General features: G+C 35.7%; 3 protein-coding genes across 4 annotated transcripts; all 3 read right to left on the reverse strand.

Annotated features, from left to right (window-relative positions):
• On the reverse strand, positions 3,347-7,230 carry LOC18772413 (FT-interacting protein 1). 2 transcript variants are annotated; one of them, XM_007208289.2, is made up of 2 exons: positions 6,789-7,230; positions 3,347-6,159 (listed from the first exon to the last, which is right to left on the reverse strand). In XM_007208289.2, exon 2 carries the CDS (start codon positions 5,842-5,844, stop codon positions 3,526-3,528), a length of 2,319 nt encoding a protein of 772 aa, XP_007208351.1. In that variant the 5' UTR covers positions 5,845-6,159; positions 6,789-7,230; the 3' UTR covers positions 3,347-3,525. The 2 variants fall into 2 exon arrangements, with proteins under 2 accessions (XP_007208351.1, XP_020422733.1); XM_020567144.1 differs by lacking the exon at positions 6,789-7,230 and adding an exon at positions 6,468-6,740.
• LOC18774939 lies at positions 9,220-13,958 on the reverse strand. Its single transcript, XM_020566700.1, has 12 exons — positions 13,631-13,958; positions 13,406-13,546; positions 13,117-13,165; positions 12,870-12,887; positions 11,759-11,874; positions 11,572-11,685; positions 11,083-11,133; positions 10,374-10,462; positions 10,211-10,271; positions 10,051-10,128; positions 9,781-9,891; positions 9,220-9,635 (listed from the first exon to the last, which is right to left on the reverse strand). The coding sequence occupies exons 1-12, from the start codon at positions 13,751-13,753 to the stop codon at positions 9,504-9,506; spliced, it is 1,083 nt and encodes a 360-aa protein (XP_020422289.1). The 5' UTR covers positions 13,754-13,958; the 3' UTR covers positions 9,220-9,503.
• On the reverse strand, positions 14,947-20,802 carry LOC18773353 (DNA topoisomerase 6 subunit B). Its single transcript, XM_007207990.2, has 20 exons — positions 20,652-20,802; positions 20,393-20,518; positions 20,223-20,275; positions 19,699-19,796; positions 19,451-19,556; positions 18,880-19,017; positions 18,699-18,750; positions 18,474-18,538; positions 18,090-18,196; positions 17,726-17,828; positions 17,483-17,568; positions 17,163-17,359; positions 16,921-17,036; positions 16,732-16,817; positions 16,504-16,576; positions 16,194-16,285; positions 15,904-16,042; positions 15,729-15,823; positions 15,402-15,630; positions 14,947-15,254 (listed from the first exon to the last, which is right to left on the reverse strand). The coding sequence occupies exons 2-20, from the start codon at positions 20,484-20,486 to the stop codon at positions 15,105-15,107; spliced, it is 2,079 nt and encodes a 692-aa protein (XP_007208052.1). The 5' UTR covers positions 20,487-20,518; positions 20,652-20,802; the 3' UTR covers positions 14,947-15,104.

Below are 21,681 nucleotides of genomic sequence, written 5' to 3' on the forward strand. Positions count from 1 at the left end.
TATATTAAAACAAACTACGAAAAATAGAACCACTGCTCCACATCTTTCGGGCAATTCAAAGAAAATCATAGTGTCATACTGGCTAAACCCATAGTGCAGCACTGGCTAAACCCGAACTCAATGCAACCAGACATCTTCCCCTCTTAGAGCTCCGAACTATGTCGAAGAGAGCCAACTCCTTGTGTACTTGGACTAAAATATAGCGATTATATCATGACGACAACATTGTTTCATGGCATGAGGATAATCCATATAGAAGTGATGTTGATTTAATTACAAGTTTAGAACTTATGCTACATATTTTCTAGTTTTCATTTTTTTTAGGTTATGATTTTTTATGTGTTTAATTTTAATACAAGTGATAGTATAAACTATAAGGATGAGGGAATTTCTCACACACACACTATGAATATATCATAAAGATTCGAACTTAAAATCCCTTTTATGTGCGTGTAATTGTCATGGATTTCTCTCTCTCTAGGACAAAATATTTTATAAATCACACATTTTGGTTGATTAAATTATTGACCTTAAAAAGTCCTGCCAAAAGAAGATTTGACTTTAAAAAGTTATGATGAAAGCCATTTAACAGGTCTCATGTAATCAAAAAGTAGATATATAATAGAGAGGAAGTTATTTCTGGTAATTGGGTCCGCCGATCATGCACTTTATTTAATTACTAGTAATCAAAGCATGTTATTTTGGGTGAGCTTTGTGATTTTGTCATCATAAATTCAATGAGTTATTAAAAGTTTGAGTGCGTAGTTGTCTAATTCTCCAAGGTCAATGTCCAAGAAACTAAAACGAAAGAAACCTTTTTATGAAAATGACATCCTAAAATAATATATATGAAAATTTGTAATAATCAAATATTTTTTTGGGGTCAAAATGTAATCATCAAATATTTTTTGAAGGAACGATGTAATAATCAAATCTTGGAAATGAAAAAACAAGAATTATGTCATACCGAATTATTGGATTCGCCAATTTTGTACTTGCTGATGTAATATGTTAAAAGAAAATTAGAATTGATGTGATTCTGGTCTATTTCTTCGTATGGGTTTACTTCTCTAAAAAGCACTTTTGTTTATAAGCGCACTTCTAGTAAAAACACTATTGTTATAAAGATATTGAAATTTTCTTAAGAAATCGAAGAGCTTCCTAGAAAAGCACTTGGGAGTACTTCTTGAAGAAGCATCTAAAGAAGCACATGTCAGGTGCTTCTCTAGAAAGTGTTTCTATAACTCATAAGCACTTCTAAACTTTCAGCCAAATGCTATTAGAAGTGATTTTAGTTATCCAAAAGCGCTTTCTTTATTATTTAAGAAAAAAACAAAATTGTTGCTTTCTAATTATGAAAGTGGTGAAATCATTTTCTAATAGCGAGGACGGCAGAGTGATAAAAAAGAAATAAAATTAATGTGCATGATATGATGGCATCATCCCAAGTTTTTATCGCCAATTACATTATCGACACAAAAATTTGCACAACGAAGGATCTCAATGCAGCGTGTCATTTCATTTCAGGCACAACCATGAGTAGTTTTTTTGTTGTGAGAGTCACACCATTAGGCGGTATTAACAATTTACTCATATTGTGATATGTATAATTATTAATTAGTACTATATTGTAGATCCATGTCAAATAAATTCTTCCGACTATTTATATTATAATATGTGAATTAGTCATGTGACAACGTATCGATACTCCACCACAAGACTATTGGAGTAGAAGGAAATAAGAAATACTAAAAAGATTATAATGATCACACTTTTGGAGAAGGTCTTACATTCAAATCTCTTCACGATAATAGATGAAAGTTTGTGTTGTATATAAATAAATAAAAAATACACTAAAAGTTTTAGAATAGAGTTGACTTTGTGTGGGGAAACATAAAGCGAGTTTGGGAATCTAAAATTACAGAGTGCTTTGGTGTGTAAGGATTTAAGCTTTTGTAATTCTCTGGTGAACCTCATTGTCCTTGATGGTGGACATAGGCCAAGAGCCTAATCACGCAATTCTTTGTGTCCCATTGGTTGTCTTGTTCTATATTTCTCATCATTCTCTAATGTTTATAGGACTTGCCCTAATGGTAATGAACCCAAATCACATTATTAGATTATGTTAAATATATATATTTTTTAATACAAGAGAGAGTTTAAACTAGAAGAGGGAGGTGTTCGAGTGTCATAGGGTTCGCACTTGAGATCAGCAATCTGCAAGTCAAGGTCCTTTTTTACTAAGTTAGATCATATTGGCAATTAAATAAATAATTGTTTAAACTTTTATAAAATACATCACATTCATCGCTTCCAAGGGGCACGAGAGCTCTCATAATCGTTGATCTTTTGCTTGTAACAGGCTAACAGCAGCTTTTATAGACGAGGTGATGCAATGCTGGCAAATATATATATTGAAAGAGTTCGAATTTGGGGAGGCCACTATGCTACTATAACTTCTGATATCTTTTTTTTTCAAGGTTAGACTATCACAATCACAAAGAACGCTTCAAGAAAATGCAGATGAACTGTGTGCAATTACATAATGTTGCACATCACTCAGATATGCCTTATTTATTCAGAGTGAAGATTTGTATTTGCTTTAAGGTTTTTTTTTTTTAAATGTATCTAATAAATTTTAAAAAAAATTAACTAATAATTAACACAGTTTTATCTAAATTGATTCATTTATCCTAACAAAATAAATTATTTTTCTTGCTTGTTGATCTGATTTGTAGACAGGGAGAGAAAAATTAAGTGGGCCAAACATTCTAAAGTTCTAAACCCATATGAAGTTCATTTTTACTCCTCAGATAGCAATGCAATTGGGTTGCTTCTTGTGAGAGACTTCTAGCTCCTTCAAAGGCTTCAATTGTATGTCGTTGTTGTTAGCATGGTATATGAATTCATTTTGCATCATGTCTAAGTGATGGCTTTAGAATTTGAGCTGGAAATGTAATGTCACTAGATGGTTGGTCATACACAATTAATCAATGATTTGGAGAAACAGAGAAAGAAAACTAGGGAAGTGTGTTTTTAACCCTCTGGACTTCCCAAATGGTTCAATTATAACTTGAAACCATAAATATGCACCTCTTCATGTTCATTTGAGAAGTAATTTAAAAGATTTGCTCAACATTCAGAATCTGAGTGACTCAAAATTCAAGCCTACTATCTCTGCAGTTTCTAAGTTATGAGTGTATTTTAACTAGTGTGTTTGAGATGCCCTTGAAAGCAGATATTGTATGTCTCATTCTTATATAGTTTCAAGAGCACCAAGTCCAAATTTTGTATATAGAGTTGCACAGTTAGATCAGATTCTGGTTCTGCACTGGCTATGTTCAAATTGAATCCTACAAATTGAAATGCATTGATTACAATAAACAGAATTTAAATATGAAAACATAAACAAGTTCATAAAATGAAATTTGCCGATTGGTAACTATTTCACCCTGCTTCAGCATCTGCACGACTTTGAAACACAGATACAATGATGAAAATAAGACAAGTGAAGGCCAGTTGTGCTCAAAGCATGCTGTCTGATCTTGCAGGCAACCTCCTAAAGAAGTTGAGCGGAGCCGAAGGAAGTTTGTGGCGGAACCTGGGATGCCGTAACACATATATGCCTCCCAGAAGGGCCACAACTTGGAATGGGGTTACATAGAGAACTATGGCAGCAATCAAACAGAAAGTTACAAACAGAGTGGTTGCTCTTGGGTCTCTCCAACTCAGAAGTGACTGAAACCTTTCCCCTTGAGTTGCCAGATCACCAACAACAGTCTGAACCCTCCCTGCTATACTTCTTAGTCGATCATATCTCATCCTAACGATATCTGATGGCCGGGAAGTTGGGAATGTGTCAAACTCTTCGTCTCGTTCATCAGGATGAGCAGCATCAGCATGAGATAGCCGGGTGTCCATGTGAGGCGGATGTCTTGGCCTCCACCGGAAGTTCCAAATTCCAATCAAGAATAGGTAAAGAAAAATAGTGGGAAGAATTAGTTCCGGGTAAAGAACCAATATAATATAAAGGACATGAATCAAAATGGTTGTAAGAGGATTCTTCCAATTGCAGATCTGATCAAGCCATTTTCCTACTGCAATCAACCCACTTAAAACTCCCATTATTCTGAAAAAATTGGCCTTGCTTCTTCTCATGCTCCACATATGTGAATCAACATCCAGCATATACTCTACAACCTCTTTCCTCAGGGGTGGCTCAGCCCGGCTCAGCCTCATTGAGACAATCTGCATAGCCTGGTGCCTCAAGCTATCAAGCTGAATTACAGACAATGGATGAATGTAGTGCATTTTTGGCAACAACGGATGTGAATACATATGCAACATATTAATCAAAGATGAGCATGTAAACCTCACCGCCAGCTGAATTTCACCTGTTTTCTTCACCCCAGATGGATGTAGAACCAGGAGAGGATAGGAATGCGTGTAAACCCTGTCAGCTTCAAGGGTAGATAGCCGAATTCTCACTTTGCCAATTTTTGAATCCTTTCCACCTTTATCACCCCCATGTATATGACCATTGTCAAAAACCCCCATTGTGATGACAGTACATGGGTCGAAAACCTCCCAGATGTACTGCTCATTCCACTTAGGATTAAAGCTGTCCACAATCGTCCTCGTTCGAACCCATTTCTGCCCATATTTAGCTACACAATAAGCATCTGTGGTTCCTCGGCCATCTTTTGTTTTCATTGGCATCAGTCCCACGGCACTTAAAACGCCTACCTCCAAAATCCCAATGCTTGACTTCCACAACTGCTTTGCTGTTGGCCTAAGATCACTACTGTAGTGTGTTGATTCATCCAAAACATGATATCCACCGTCCAAACAAATCCTTAAATGAATCCTGCTGGCAAATTTGATATCCTTCTTCTGTTCCCCATCTATGATCATATGCTTCTCAAGATTAAACCACCTAGTGTTCACAGGCTTATGGTCTAACCTCCTCTGCACATTCTGTAAAGCAATCACACACTTCCCCAATATCTCATCTTTGCCTGATCCCACTCTATCTTCCACAGTCAGAAACAAAGGTTCCTCAAACGGTTCAGCAGCAACAAACATCAAATCTTCATTCCACATTGGATTAATACTTTTACTCTGTGATATTCTAGTCCTCAATACCTGATTTCCATGCATAACCTTCACAAAAACTTCCGGGTACCTACTCTTGTCATTAGGTAGCAAGTCCTGAGCTTCAATAACATTGACCCTCACATACCAAAGCTTGGGGGAGAGGTATACCTTTGATCGAATGTTATTGACACCCTCTGGCCCAACTGTTGCAGCATCTGAATGCCACGCATCTGGAAATGCCTCATCTGCTTGAGTTCCCATCCAAACAGCCAACATCAGCTCTCCCTTGACCTTAACCCCCTTCCTATCCTCCAGCCTATACCATTGTGGTGCCAATGGGCTATCTGGTGGAATGCGTTTTGGGATGTCAATGAGGTCAAATATAACCCTGCCCATGAAATCATCTAGCACAACATCCTTATCTTTCACCACAGCTTCCAAAAACGAAGCTTGAAGTCGATCTTTGGAGAAAGCAAACACCTGATTCCACTCAGGGTTGGACTTCTTCTCAAAATGCCTAGTAACTCCCTTATAGTTTCCAAGTTTCACTTCAACATAGGGATCACAGCTACCAGTAACATCTTTTGCAGGTAAATCCTTTGCTTTGACCACACGAACATAAAGGTATTGCATCTGTTCAACAAGGTCATAGGTGCATGAGAGCTTGTCACCGGTGACCGAGCCCGCACCAATGTTTGGCGAGGTCTCTTTCAAAGCAAAATCTTGAGGCTGAGGAGGCTTCTGCATTTTTCTAGTTTATGGAATGGCAATAGAAGCTAGGATATGAAAAGCAGAAGCTTTGAAACAAGATATGGTTCTAGAGAGCTGTTATCACTGCAAGTGCAATCTCAACATTTCCAAAACCAAGTCTCAATTCCTTCCTAAAGATGTAGAAGCCTTCTTTGCGAAGATTGAAGAGAAATTATATCCCAAAGATAGAAAGGAGATAACTTTACCAAGAACTTCAAAAGAAAAGGACAAAGTAAGGAACATAATCAAGCATAGTACACTTATACACGATAACAGAGTGGGAAAATGCGTCTGTAAGAGCTTGTTCACAACCTGCAGAATTCAAAGAGAGAAAAAAATCAATATGTTACTCTTCCGGGAAGTACCCTCTTCTGGTTTCTATGAGAAGAACGGAGAAAGAGAGAAAAATTTCAAATGTTACTTCTCTTTCCATTTTTGGGATCACAAAGAAAGTGAAAAATAATAATTTCAACTTAGATAAATATATAAAGTTTTTCCCTTTTACAACACATAACCAACATTAAGGTTCATACACATTTTCTGAGCAACCAACCACATTAACTTCAGAGTACTAATCAGAGAGAACAAAAAGAAGAAATCATGCATTTGTTGTAGTTTACCGTACGAAAATGAGCAATATATTCACAACTCACAGATCCAGTCCAGAAAACCCATGAAGTCCAAGACAAGAAGTAAGCTCAAAGTTCAAGAAAACTTGTGCATTATAACTTCAACTACTACTACTCACACTGAAAGACACATGGGTTTTCAACAACTACTCAAAACCAACTTCAAGAAAATCTTAAAAAAAGCGAGCGATGTTCAACTTCACAAGTAAATGGCCAACTTTGACAAAGAAAAAATAAAAAAAAGAAAACTTTACAAGTAATGCCAACTCCTTTAAGTTGACAAAGAATATGGGAGAGAGAGTTCACACTGACCTCAGGTAAACTACAGTACCCTCTTCAAGTTCAGGGAGCTGCCATGGAAAATCTAAAAATTTAGGAAAATACAAAAAATGGGAAACCCAGTTTCAGTTTGTAAGAGAAAAAGGCAACTTAAGTAGTGTGAAGTGTGGGGCTAAGTTGAGATCTGTGAAAGACTGAATCTGTGTATAAAGAGCATATAGAGAGAGAGAGAGAGAGAGAGAGAGAGAGAGAAAGCCCACTCAGTGCCAACTTTTTCACATTTTGTACACTTTTTTATATGTTTTTAATTCTTATTTTGTTATGCGAGAGCCCGTTGCACTCGTGCGAGGATTGTGGTCGGTTTTGGCTCATTCGGGGATTGTTGGTCTTGGAATAGTGTTTCTTGGTTTCCTCATCATGTGTTTGGTATAGTTACGAATTTTTCCTTGTGAAACTGCACGTAACATCCGTAATTCTTAAGATCATAATAGGTTAGTAAGAAATTCATTTTTTAGTAGGTTTCGAAATTCTTTGCGATAGAAAGATTGTTGGACTTGCTTCACATACTTGGAGGTTGTGGTACTCTTTGATGAACATGTAAAATTATCTGATCGTCAATACATTAGAGACTTTATACACGTTAATCGTCAAGATTATTCCCTATATGTCAGGGGGGGATTAAATGTGGCATTCTTGTTTTTTATGGGCAAACTTTATTACTTTCATATGGAAATGTATTGTGTGAATTGATTGATGTGGGTACATACTCTTAGGAGACAAAAAGGTTAATGCCACATCTTTATTTCCAAGGTTGATGTGACCTTAAAATAAAAGTCTCAATTCATACCTTGTTAAGTAATATGTTAAAATTTATTTAACCTGGAATAACTTGAATTTAAATCGTATATAATGGCAGATGAACCTGTAGATAGCAACATAAATTAATTAATAAATAAAAACTTGTATTGTATGATTTAGTCAAATTTATTTTGTTGATAGTGGTATAAGCCTTATTAGATTAGAGTGAGGTTGTGAGGTTGTGAGGTTGTGAGGTTGTTCCAAAATCATTGCATCCATACTTCCTATATCACCATTGTATAATATAATGTATGAATATATAGGTGGTCACATTAATTTTCCTAAATTAAAGGTGAGTTGGATTGGTACTATTATACTGAGGTTGGTATGGTGGTGGAAGAAGGTGACTTGAACTAAAGGGTAAACTAAATATAAGGTTGATATGACAGCATTTTTGTTTTTAATTTGTTCCTTTTCAATTGAAAGAGAGAGTTATAGGCAAACGACCCACTATTGTAGTGACTTTGAGTTCTAGTATTTGTGTAATGTATGTGAATTTAGTACGCTATAGTCTCTTTTAATAGGAAACAGAACTATAGAGTAGAAAAATGAGAGAGAAAATAGATTAAATAGATGAAAAGTATGTATAATAGGTGACCATGGTCTCCAAACGCTGAAATCTTGAACTCTTAAATGATATATGCATCACTAGATACAAACTATTTTATTTGGCCATGCTCATACCCCAAAATTTCAATTCTTATGATAGTGGGTGTGTTTCATGGGGCCAATTTGGAAAGCAAAAGGCAACCTCCTACATTCATATATCATCAATGGTATTCATGGTTTGACAGAAAAAATTGCGAAACTTAGGCCCACACTGCATGCTGTAGCAGTTCAGAAAATAATGAGAAATGACTATAATTTGGAATGCGAAAAGAGGACGGAAAAATGTGAGCATGAAGATATTTGAGTTCATAATTGATGAATTATTATATATAAAAAATGGTTTTGGGAAGAAAAGGAAGAAGAAAATTGTTCTTTGAAATTGAAGTTTGAGTCTTATCTAGGTGTGTTAGGTAGAACCATCAATTTACCAAAATCGTAACAGATGATTCAAAAATTGATGTGACACGAACAGTTGTCATGACTCATGCAGGCAAATTTACCAAACATGCAGGACATCAATCACTTTATGTTTTTCAATTTTCTTTTTCTTTTAATACGATAGGTAACATGGAGAAGACCTAGTCGGACGAAGAGGCCCAAAGAGGTCAAAATAAAAAGGCTTTCGTGTTTACATAAAAGTAAGCCAGACTCCCAAAACCTCGCAGGGAAGAGAGTATGGCCAACATCATGCACTTTAGGTTATGCAAAAGCCAGACAAGCCTTACTAAGCCTCTTAGCCAATGGGGCAAGAATGTATTTTACTTGAACTGAAAGCATTGCCATTATTTAACAATTTTGTAGCAGAAGGCAAAAGAAAGATTTCTGCTTTCAAGAAACAAGTCTTGTTGAGCAGCCTGGCAGTGGCAGGAGAATAAGAATAGTTACAGTGAAGATTAGCCAGAGTGGCACTTTTCGAAGGATTCCATACAGATTAGTGAAGGTGAAAATGTCTGATTTCCCTTAATTACCGCCAAAAAGAATAGTTACAGTGAAGATGGACACAAAAAAAATCATACAGATAAGTAAAATTCTATTGATGAATAGGTAGTTACAGAAGCAACATGCTCCTCCTTCACATTCCGAAGAGAGGCAACGACCAACTTAAAAAAAATCATACAGTTGATGAATATTATTACATAAACTACATTCCTCCTTTTATTTCAACTTAAACAATTTCTCTGTAAAAAATTGAACTGATAAAACATCTCAATCATACTGCCAGCTGCTACAACCGGGGGTGCAGGTGGGGGCGGGGGGAGAGAGGGGCAGAGACCTCATCCTTCAGTGATATTTTTTCACATGAACTGGTGCCCCTTGCTTTCCTCCAGATTCAAGCATTGCCTCTAGAACAGCAACGTCTCTGGCACCTTCCAAGAAAGACATGCGAGGCTCGGCTTCATAGCCAGTCCCCTTCTGCAAAGACCATCAGAGGGATGAACATGGGGTTGGGGTACGGGGGTGGGGATGTGGGAGTCAAAACTAAAATCCGGCACAGTAAAGACCATAAGAGTTAAAAACCAATCACATAAATTGCATGACGATTGACATCTGAAATTACCCTTAGATTGGCCTGTGATATGTCATTAATAAAAGCTTTGAATTCTTCATCCACTCCGCTAAATTGGTAGAAGGAGCTTTTGCTTTGTCCATCAGAACCATAAAATAAAACCTGTCACAGTATCATAAGCGATCAAGAGCTTGTCAATTTATTACAGGGTGATTTAAATACAATTCGAGATGGAAAAAAGAAAGAGAACCCCAAATCTCATTACGTTCTGATGTCCAGCGTAATAGAATTAAATACACTGTAGGATGATTTTCAACATACCAGGTAGCCATGTCGTCCATCTTGGTTTCCACGCTCAATTTGCAGCGTTCCCTTCAAGCCAACAAATCGCCAAACTATCTGATGGTATAAGACAAAATTAGAAAAATAAAAGTTTATGCATATGCAGAATTATAATGTGAAATTAATTTTTACCACATGCCTTTGGTGATCTTGAGGAGACTACCATCACAAAAACCCCTGAACATCCATTCTCCAGTTGACTAAGGAAAGGAAATCCAATCGGTCACATTTAGAATCTTTATTGTGCAAAAAGAAAAAAAAAACAGATTCTGCAAATTTAACTATAACCAATAGTAACTTACAAGAGAGAGGATACGTTATCTGGTGCAGGTAAGGTCTTGTCAACATGAGAGGTTATAGCTGACACAGATACTAGCTCACATCCAGCAAGCTGTTGCAATGAACAGGACATATTGAGATTCATGCCTTGATTAAAATATCATAACACAGAGAGGTGAACTTACTTGAGCATGCTTTATGCATTTACAGGCAAACCCCATAACCACTTTACCTATAGGCCCAGAACCACCTATCTGTTTCGTAACATATATGCATCTACTGACAACTTCCCAATTCCATGAGAGTCCCAGAATGTAGTTACTCTAGATTCATTATGTCTTTGCATTTAAAGCCAGAAAGGGTTCACAGTTTTACAACCTTCGTCAGTTTGCCAACAAAAGTTTGAGAACTCAAGATTCTCTTCAAAAAAACATAAAAAGGTCATGGTCTTGAAAGATATGCAATAATGGAAACATGCATATACAGGAACGCCACTAAATACAAATATTTATCAGATTACTGCAACACAGAGTTCAGTCATACGATAGAAGGAGGTTAAGAGAAAATCTACAGAGAAATTGGTATTAAAAAAGACTTTATCATAAGGACAACTAGAATGATAAATTCAGCAGATAAACTTCAAATTCCATGATTGGATAAGCAGCAGAGAATTCTTTCAAAGAAACCAAAGTGATAGTTTACAGTCACTTTTTGATGAGAATGTGACATTACCATCCTCAGTCCAGCAACGAAATGTACTCCCATGTCCAGAATGAAACCTCCCTGCCATAAAGGTGACAATCTTGTTGATAAAGGAAACCAAAGTAGTCTGGGACGACATTTATTTATCTTTATTACAATTAATCTTATAAAAATCAAATATAACATTAGAAGTAGAGATTTTTACTTCAAACACCTAAATAGGTAGTGGATTGTAATTTGTATAGAGTCAACAAGACACAACTATTAAGCATGCTAATAAATACGACTTGTTTATACTTGTATTAATCAGATTACCAAGGTTTTGACATGAACGGGGCCGTGCCTAACATCGCCATTTTCACAGTTGTGTTATCATATTGTATCAGAAATTTCCACCCCTAGGCAGGATCATTACATTGAGAAGTAGCTTTCACTAAGATGATTATATATATATATATATATATGTACATATTTGATTGTAGTTACTAATGAACAGGGGAGAAATTGGGAAGCACGTACAGTAAAATTGCGCCTCCAGGAGCTTGAGAAGTAAGGGTTTGAACTGTTCATTGATCCTTCAACAAGAACTTGGATGCTCATCACATCTCCAATATCATTCACTAGTTTCTTGCCCTGTAAAAGTGACAATGAGGGTCTTTTAAGTCAAAAAAGTAAAAATAATTTAACAATATCAATATACTGGTACCTCAACGAAAGCAGGTTCGAATCTATAATTTTCTGCTACGGCCCAAATTGGTTTATCAGGGATATTGGCAAAAATTGACCTATAACTTGACAGTGCAGTTTCCAATTCGCTTGTAGCTGCATTATCAAATCAGCAATTTAGAATTTGAACTTTTGAACTCAAACAATCATATACTATCTCACATTTGAGGCAACTTATAAATATAATAGTAATCCAAATAATGACAGGAGAAAAATAATTGAAAGATTTGTGGTGGAAAAATATATTTATAAGTAATAAAAAAGAAGGACATCATAATAAACAGTGCAAAAGCGGTCGTGACTGTGTAAGATGGAAGCAGAGGATATCATAAAATAGAACTTGTTTGAAAAAACCCTTTGCTTCAACTGGTATTTTTTCACGAAAAGCAAACAGGAGATAACAAATCCAGTCTTTCACTAAGATTTCGAAGATGAGTTAATTGGGCAGATATTGATATCCATGTTACGCAATTCCTCCTGCTTAGAGGTTACCTGCTCATCCAGTCCCATTCAATGCTAGGCTTTAGTGGAGAAAGAGGACCCTATAATCTTTTCATATGTTTTGCAAAACTGTATTTTTTTGCATCTCCATGGTGTTTCTGTTTTTTTTATTTTTTATTTTTTATTTTTTATGCGTATATCCTTATTTTGTCTACCATTGTTTCTAATTCTGACATAGAAGCATTGTTGCGGTGTATGTTAGAGGTGATGGTCAAAGAAGAAAGGAATTTGAAGAATAGTGAATAGGAGGCACAAATGCTGGGGGAAAACATAATTTATAAATTTGTTTTGAACTCACAATCCGACAGTGGTTTTGTTTCTTATTTTCTTCCATACAGGCTACACACATTATAAGAAAATTTGGATGTGGTAGAAACCATAAGTTATATACCATCTAAAGAGTTGTACAAATTAACTTCAAATTTGGTGCAGTTGTATCATAAGTGAAGATTTGGTAGCCAATAAACAGACTAATAAACAGAAGTAATAACAACCAAAATAAGCAGAATCTTCAACTCAAGATGTCATATAATAAATTAAAAAGGCAACATAAAACACATTAAGTTAAACCGAAATTGCATCCTACTTACAAGCTGCCGCAGGTTTTTCTTTGAGCCCACCAAGCCAGCCAAACAATAGTGAATAGAGACAGTAGACACAAACAAAGGGAAAGTTTTAGTCCATTGTACTGTATAGATTGAACTATCATTGCATCATAATATTTAGACATTCAGTCCAATAGAAAACAATGCACCACCCTGGCAGTTGATGGGGGGTGGAGGGAGATGGAGTTTCAAATCCTCACATAACTAACAATTAGTAGAAACTATAACTAACCTTGAAGGACATGCTTCCCTGCCTTGAGCAGCCTCAATGAGAAATCAACCTGCACGAGTTATTATTAAAACTAGCACACTTTTAGTCAATCCAACTATATAAAGCATTCCTGTAATTCTAGTCATCTAACAAAGATCCTCATTCCTCATCAATGCACATTACCAAAAAGGTAAAATTTGGTCTAACAACTTTAGTTTTATTTTTTTTTTCTTATTAACAAAAAGAAGCAAGCTTTTTTTTTAAAAAAAAAATTTGAGAGAAAGAAGCAACCTTTATTCTTTCTTTATACCTGAGCTTGGCCAGCTAAAACCACTGCAACACCAAGAATTGAACTATCTTCAATAATTTCTTGAAGACCCTTATCACCCCATTTGCATTCTACTCCTGGAAAATGTTTTTGAGCAATCTCAACGGCACCTCTTGCAGATTCCTAGAATCAAACCCAAAAAAAGAAAGAAAAAAGATTAAATCTTTTAATTCAACGATAAAAAGGAAGACGAAAAAATTGAAGTACCTCTGTACGGCTCCAAATGGATTTAAGAAGGAGGAGCTTAGAGATCTCAGCGAGCCTAGGAATGTATTGGGTCCTCATAAAGGTACCAGCTCCAAGAATGGCAATCTGGGGTGCCTCTCCCATTTTGAAGAGCCCAACTGCACTTATTGCTTTACTTGTTGCAAATCTAGCAACTGGGATTTTGAGTCTTCCAAATTTGCAATGGATCTTCGCTTAATCTCTGTTAGTTATATGCTTATAAATTGGAAATTCTGCGATACAGTGAAAGATGGTGACAGACAGAGCAGTGGGGCATACTTTTTTATTTTGATGGCTTTTTGTTATTATTATTTTTTATCAATGCAGAAACGGAGGGAAGTCTGTCAGACCCGTTTTCTTTCCGACCAAAAAAAGAAAAGACCGTTTTTGTCTTTTTGGGGCCTGAAGCCCAAACAAACAAAAAGGTAAGCAAGTTGTGAGGGCTATTACAAACAGTTTCTGGCCTTCTAGCCCAACTCATTCGTAACGGTCCTGTTCGTGTCGAAGGGTTATTAACTCATTTGTAATCGTAGGTTGTTGGGATTCATCCATTCATAATCATATCGTCCCGATCTCTTGGACCACAGGAGTTCGAGAGATTGTGGTCACCCACCGTTGGATATTAATCTAATGGTTGAAAAAAGTTTTTTAAAATGAGTGCAAGAGTGAGTGACCACAAATTTCTTGGACCCCTGTAGTCCAAGAGATCAGAACTGTCGTGTTTGTATAACATTCCTTTATTTCATAACCAAACCTCTGATTTACCTAATATTATACAATGAAAAATGACTTAATCATAAAAAGATACAAACTTATATTATACAATAATTCATATAATACAAATATCGTTAAAAAATATATAAAAATTGTATTTTTCATATGACACTAGTTAAGATGTGTTTGTTGTGCCGCAATTTAGTTATTCATGTTGACACTAACCTACCCATTTATTATTCGTGTTAGCTGATAACCTACCCATTTATTATTCGTGTTAGCTGATCGTGCCATATTCATATTCGAGTTTAATCCGTATCATTTTCAAGTTGTATTGTTGCGTAATGTGCGAGATTGCAACCCGTGCTATGGCACATGTGGTGCTAGTCGGAAGAACAATGACATGGAGTCTCTTTGAGAGTACGATTCTATTCTATGAAGTACCAATGAGAAAACTTACGACCCAAACTTTTATTGCAATTGTGAAATCTTGAATGTCCGGGTAGATGAAATGAGTAATATCTTGAAGGTAAACAGAAGCAACAATGGCAATTGCAATTAATGAAGAATGAAACTAAGCTTGAGAAGTAGATCAAAAGATGCCTTATGAATTGTTAGATTTAAAGAAGATATTTTGAAACAAACTTGGAATAAATTGAATTGAACAGCAACATCAAGATTTTCATTACACAGCTGCAGTGAGACATGAATTTGAAGATCTTTAATATCCTCCAACAAATTCCTAGCAGAAGAGCCGAAAGACAAATGCGGGACTATGCAAGTCCATAAAGTTATCTTCTGCAGCTTCTAATGACTGTATAAATATGGCTTCTCTGGGTTCCTCACTCACTCCGCTATGTGTAGCATACTCTAATGCCATTTCATAGTCCACCTACAAAATTTGATCACAAGGTTAGCACATGCCTAATCTTGTTATGTGGATGCCTACCTCCCACCTAAAGTATATAAATAAACAGAAAGAGCAGAAAAAAACTTGTTATAGAGAGACACATATCAAGTCACGTAGGCATCATCTCACCTGCTCAACATGTTGTAGAAGCTTTTCCCTGAGCATTTCTTTTGTAATTGCACCAGCTGATATTTCCTCATATAATTCCCGGAGCGTTTCTTTCCTAACTGTACTATGTGTTAATATTTCCTTATGCATTTCTGCATCCTTAACCTCATAACGTTGCTTCTTTGATGCCTGTGATTTTTCCATTGCCTCCAACACATTATATGCAGCAGTAGCAGCATTATCGGCATACCTGCAAATTGACAGTTAGATTGTTTCAATTCGTGCAGAAGGGGAAATGAGCATTCATGAAAAAACAAGAATAGAGGCCAAATGACTGATTTGTTTTACATGCTCAAACTTCGCTTTCTCTCCTGCTGTTCACGAGCTTGGATTTTCTTCACTATCTTGGTTTTTAGCTGGATGCAACACTGTTGAATGGCAGACTGTAGAGGTATTGTTGTTAAATAATTTGGTTTTATATATATACCGGAATGAAGATAAACATTATAATAAAGCCATCTACCTTGACAGCTGAAGCTATTTCAGTTATATCATCTCCAATATACTCCTTCCCGGTTCCTTTAAAGGGTATTTTGGTGCTTACAATGCTCACAAAGACACCAATTTTATCCTGAGTTTGGTTGATCTTGTAACCACTCCAACTGAAAGAATATAGTCACATTGTCTTAGTGAAGTTTCAAGCTAGCAACTGTGGTATTTTTTATCACCAAAAAGCCCCCTCTTTTTCTCCACGCAGTCTCAACAAAAAAATAAAAACTACAAAGAACAATGAAAAATTTCTCTGTGACTCACTTGATTCTCTTAAGAGCGGTCCTGGTGACAACATCAGCACCTTGCTCGAAAAGAAGTGGAATTCGGTTTGCAAATCGGAAAATATTCAAACCCTAAATTGTAAACCGGAAAGCTTCATGAATGTTGTCATTGGATTAATAGCTAAAGAAACTGAAACTCAAAGTCTAACATACAATTTGTAGTACTCAAGTAGTAATCAGGTAAAATTGCATCTTCGAGAAAACAAAAGCGATAAAAACAAAATTCCAATTTTCAATTTGTTAATTCCTAAGTCTATATTGACCGTCAATATTAATAAAGAATCACCTACTTGCTTGACATCTTTTCCACCCACACTGACACCAGCTTCCACAATAAATGGGTGGCCTTCAAAAACTCTAGCACTGTAGTATATGAAATATAGAACCGACATTTAGGTACAAAGTCAATAAATCAGCAGATAACAAATAATAAACTCATTACAAATTAATAGCTGTAAGCTTTGTACAATAACTCTTAGAAAAGAAACATGAACTAGAAAAGTTAGAATTATAACAACCTTCCAGAATAAGTCGCGACCATGTCTGGATGCAGCTCCTTTATAATTCCTAGACGAAGATTGTATTCCCCTGCAGGACTCAGACACTGAAAACAGTGACTAAGTAATGGGCCAAACCACATAGCCAAGACTATATAGGAATTATTCGCTGACTGAATGTAATAATGAACAGAGACAAAAAATGCTTACATCACCACTAGGATCATCAAATTTAGCTTGACGAAATAACTGATGGATGCGAACAATTTGCTGAGAAGTTATAGATTTAATAGGCATCTTTGGACTGAACTCAGGACCCAATTCCCCTGAAAAAACGGAAGAAACATCAACTTAAGCATCTAAGGAGTAGCCCCACAATTCCCAGATGTTTGACACTGTTATGGAAAACCTAGGGTATTGTTAGTGCTTCCTAGATAGTGACAGAGACTTACCAATTAGTCGTTCAGCATAGGCTTTTCGTATATTAACAAATTCATGCTGAAGAAACTGTAAAAGGTTTTGCTTTGGAGTTTCTTCAATGAGCCGCTTTATAAGCAATAAGTCAACAGACGATGGATGGTGCTTTGTCTCAAGAGGCACTGGAGGCATTACATCTGTTCTCCGTGCAAACCTTATGGTGACATTTTTACTGCATGAAAAGTAAAATGCCAGTATAGATTCGTTCAAGAGATATAATCTTCTGAATGTGCCTGTCTCTGTGTGTGTGTGTGTGTGTGTGTGTGTGAGAGAGAGAGAGAGAGAGAGGGTTTACTCAGATGCATCTGATACAAATTTAAAAAGAAACTCAGCATAAGGAGTGATAACAGCCATTTGTCGCATGTAATGCAATATCTTCGACTGCAAATGCCAATAGATTTATTAGCTAATGAAATAAAACAAGCTTAGTCACTGAACAATATCAATCAAAAATAACCACAATACCTCACATTTATGGTTAAGCACACATGAATCTGAAACGAATTAATATGACATTAGCCAGTGATTCGGTACATACACGGTAAGTTGTCCAATTTCCTTCAATAACAACTTGGATCTCAGCTCCATGCCACTGGTCCTTGTTATCTTGCTTTTCATGTAAGTGGACATGAGGAATGTTCCTGAACATGAAAACGAAGCATTGGTGTGATACTTAACAAGAAGTTAAACCTTAAAATTTTAAAGTATATGCATTTACGGTCCAAAACTATCACAGATTCCTCATACACATGGTGTAAACATATTCATATGATAATATGAAAATATGAATATACGGATATAAACACTTACAGAAGGATATACGGATACATATAAAAAATATCATATTCAGGAAACAAGCATTCATCGATAACTTATATCTTATACTACATTCAAAGTCATACCGATGAATATCTATATCCAGCCTGCAAAATGAAATATAATTTTGACTCTTCATAGATGACGAGATCTCTATAGGAAGCCCTGTACTCATCTTTGACCAAATTAATGCCTGCATAAGTCAACATTGGTAATTCATTGGGGTTATCCAAATGATAAAGTAGGCAAACACAGTATCTAGATTGTACAGTGATGCAGAGGTGAGGTTCTTTTCTAGTAGCAATTCATAAAATCCTAATACTGAACCCACACAATCAATCTTGGGGAGAAAAAAAAGGATGCATTGAATTATTATACGTCTAGTGTGAGTCTCTGTGCACGGTATTAACTACTAGAAAATTACAACAGAAGAAAAGCCATGAACATATGCATGATATGCCAATAAATACCATCTTTGCACCTAGACCAAACTTCCCACGTGTCTGCTTCAAGCCATATTTTGTCCCAGATAACACTGCATGAAATCATATATTTACAAACAATATTAAAGATGTGTGATAGAGGTGATATGCTAATATATGACTGGAAACAATTATTCAAAATCATGTACAAAACAGTTTATTACTTAAAATAAAAAAAATCAAATGAAAACTCTAGCAAAGAAACTTCAGAACCTCGTCCAAACATATTTGGAATGTCATCATGTGGCATTCCTTTTCCATTATCCTGTTTTAAAACCAATTAGAGTCATGAGAGCTACAGTGGTAGAGAATCAAAACAATGCATATGATGCAGATTATGCAAATAAGAAACCATCATATGCTTGGAGATTTCTAGATGGGGAGTACATCATACCTTGCATGTAACCTTGTAAAATGAAGCCTCACCTCGGCTCTTCATGGTCTTTGAAGCTGGAGGCTCTTTGACTTTCTTTCCGACGGAAGCATTTTTCGCTTGTATTTCTTGAGCACGAGCTTCCTTTGCTAATCGTTTCTGAATAGAAAGAACAAATAACAAGATGAACAAATAATAATAATAACAACAACAACAAAGAGATAGCAGAAATAGTCACAGAATCTGATACTTCATTCATATATTGTGTTCTCAAATTCAACAAGTTCATTTACTTGTAAAGTAATTGGAAGAGGCAAGGTATGATTCATTAAGACGGAATCCCCACATCAAGACCAATAAAGCACATAAACTTCGGAAAAGAGAGAGAATAATGTCGATGAAAACTAAAACATCCCAAACCAAAACATGCACAATACAAGATACATCAAGGAATTTTCCCTTTTTCTGGTGGAGAAGTTGTAACAAGGCTTTTGATTTCTTTGCTTTACCACAGAATTAGATGTACCTCTACAATATACTGCAATTGGAAACAACATACATAGCAACAAAGTCACATCATTGATATGCGCACCTCACGAGCCTTAGCTGTTTCATAATCATCGTATAGTGCCTCGTCAACACGGTCACGATCAATAAGACCAATCATAGAATTGAACTTGCTTTTCTCAATATCTTCACTGTAATAGCCAATTCAGATTCAGTTCAAATAAATAGAAATTTTCTGTCAATATGGACAAACTTTATCAACTATATTTACCCCTCATCATATGAATCAACATGGCTGAGAATTTTCATATACATATACTAGCAAGTACATACATCGTTATTTCTATCACAGGAAGCTCAGATATGGACTCCGTGGAATCAAGTGAGTTCTCGACGAGTTCCCTTACAGTAGTGTAAAGACATTTTCCTGGCTGAAAATTCACAAAAGGAGGTTAAAAAACACACAATTTAAAATTCTAAGCCCTTTGCTTTTGTGAATTAATCAATTAACATTCAGAATAAGCTAAGGCCCGTACGAACTGTCTCTTCCATGCTCTAAAGTTTACAGCTGGCTTTATAGAATTTTAATTTTCAGTTCATGTGTGTGTGTGAGAGAAAACCAAATGAGTGGTGATAAGAAAGTGGGGAAAAGCCAACTTCCAACCCATATGATCAGAAAAGCATAGGAGAACAAAATTGATTTCCCAAATTCATCAAACTTTGTGAATTCATAACAAAACTTTAGGGAACAAATTCAACCTCAATTACATCCTACTATTTAAAGTAAAAAATATAAAGATATCAACTTCAGCAAAAAGGAAAAGAAAAACAATAAAAACAGAGAAGCAAAAGCATACATTATCAAAACCAGCAATGTTTTTATTCTCCGCAAAGAACTCAGCTGGTGATTCTGCACAAAATTGAAAACAATGCAATCAATACTCGAACCAACACATGCATACATAAAACACAGAGAGAGAGAGAGAGAGAGAGAGAGAGAGAGAGAGAGAGAGAGAGAGAGACGAACTCTGCTCAAGAACACTATCTTTGGGCTTTCTGGGTGTCTTTGATTGGCGTTTCTTAGGCTCTGTTTGGCTCTTACTGCTACCTCCAGGTTCCATCCTCAACCCAATAAAATTTGCACCCAAGAATCCTAAAATTTAAATAATAATAAAATAAACCCAGAACAATGAAGAAGAGGAGGAAGAAGAAGAAGGAGGAAAGCTAGGGCTTTGTTAGGTACAGTCTGAGGAGGCCTCAGTAAGATCTATGGTGCGGTCACCCACCTGCATAGCCGTTTGACGGCGGGCTATGTTTTTCCTTTTTTTGGATAAAATGGAACCGACCGAAAAAAAGAAAAAAGAAAATCACTGAGAGACAAGAATTGAGATGTGATGAAAATGGACGGTGTAGATTGGGGACAGGGTTAGACAGTCGTTGCACATGTGTGTAGGCGACCAAAACTTCAGACTATGGAACTTTTTGTTTCCCGCCAAATTTATAGGGAGTGAAGGACTTGAATACACTACTACTAGTGTAATGATTTGGAGTAAATGTTATTCCGAGAAAGATTTTAGGTTCGAGTTTATATGTTATGATTATTTTTTTTTTATAGGGAATTAGCCTTTTTGCACACGCTTCCAAGTTTACAAGAGACTTTTTTAAAAAAAAATTTTAATTTATTTTAGAATTAAAAAAGATAATAGGTAGTTGTATTCCATAAAAATAGGATCAATTATCTGATTTTTCTTAATGTCCTGATCTCTTGGACTACAGAGGTCCAAGAGATTTGTGGTCACTCACCGTTGGATGTAAATTCAACGGTTCACTCACTCTTACACTCATTTTAAGAAACTTTTTTGAATCATTGGATTAATATCCAACGGTGGGTGACCACAATCTCTTGGACTCCTGTGGTCCAAGAGATCGAGATTGTGTTTACATAATCAAAAATATTTTATAATATTTTGAATATTTTATCATTATTTACCTTTTACTTTATATATATATCTTTTTTTTTTAAAGGTACCATTTTGTTTCAATCAACTCAATGTGGACACTTGTTAGTCACAATTAAATGAACAAAATAAAAAAATAAAAAATTGAATTCTCTTATTTAAAATTTAAAAAGGAGATGAATAACTTAAAAATGGCTAAAACACTAAAAAATAATTGTTCGTTAGCAAGAGGAGTTGTGTTCTTTTTTTTTTTTTTTTGGTGTGGTTATTTTTCAAAAGGAATTTCAAATATTTAAAACATTTTCTAGACTATATTGCCCTTTTGCACTAAAGATTAAAAAATTAATTAAACTATAAT

Source organism: Prunus persica, chromosome G6 (assembly GCF_000346465.2).
Source record: "Prunus persica cultivar Lovell chromosome G6, Prunus_persica_NCBIv2, whole genome shotgun sequence".
NCBI classification, from domain to species: Eukaryota; Viridiplantae; Streptophyta; class Magnoliopsida; order Rosales; family Rosaceae; genus Prunus; species Prunus persica.

Coding starts and splice junctions, on each gene's coding strand:
- LOC18772413 (XM_007208289.2), bottom strand. CDS start 5,844: ATGCAGAAGCCTCCTCAGCCTCAAGATTTTGCTTTGAAAGAGACCTCG.
- LOC18774939 (XM_020566700.1), bottom strand. CDS start 13,753: ATGGGAGAGGCACCCCAGATTGCCATTCTTGGAGCTGGTACCTTTATG. Junction 9,892..10,050: donor ATGGACGACATGGCTACCTG/GTATGTTGAAAA, acceptor ATACTGTGACAG/GTTTTATTTTATGGTTCTGA. Junction 9,636..9,780: donor TATCACAGGCCAATCTAAGG/GTAATTTCAGAT, acceptor TGGTCTTTGCAG/AAGGGGACTGGCTATGAAGC.
- LOC18773353 (XM_007207990.2), bottom strand. CDS start 20,486: ATGGAACCTGGAGGTAGCAGTAAGAGCCAAACAGAGCCTAAGAAACGC. Junction 18,751..18,879: donor TTTACAAGGTTACATGCAAG/GTATGATGTACT, acceptor GTTTTAAAACAG/GATAATGGAAAAGGAATGCC. Junction 15,824..15,903: donor AAATAGCTTCAGCTGTCAAG/GTAGATGGCTTT, acceptor ATACCTCTACAG/TCTGCCATTCAACAGTGTTG.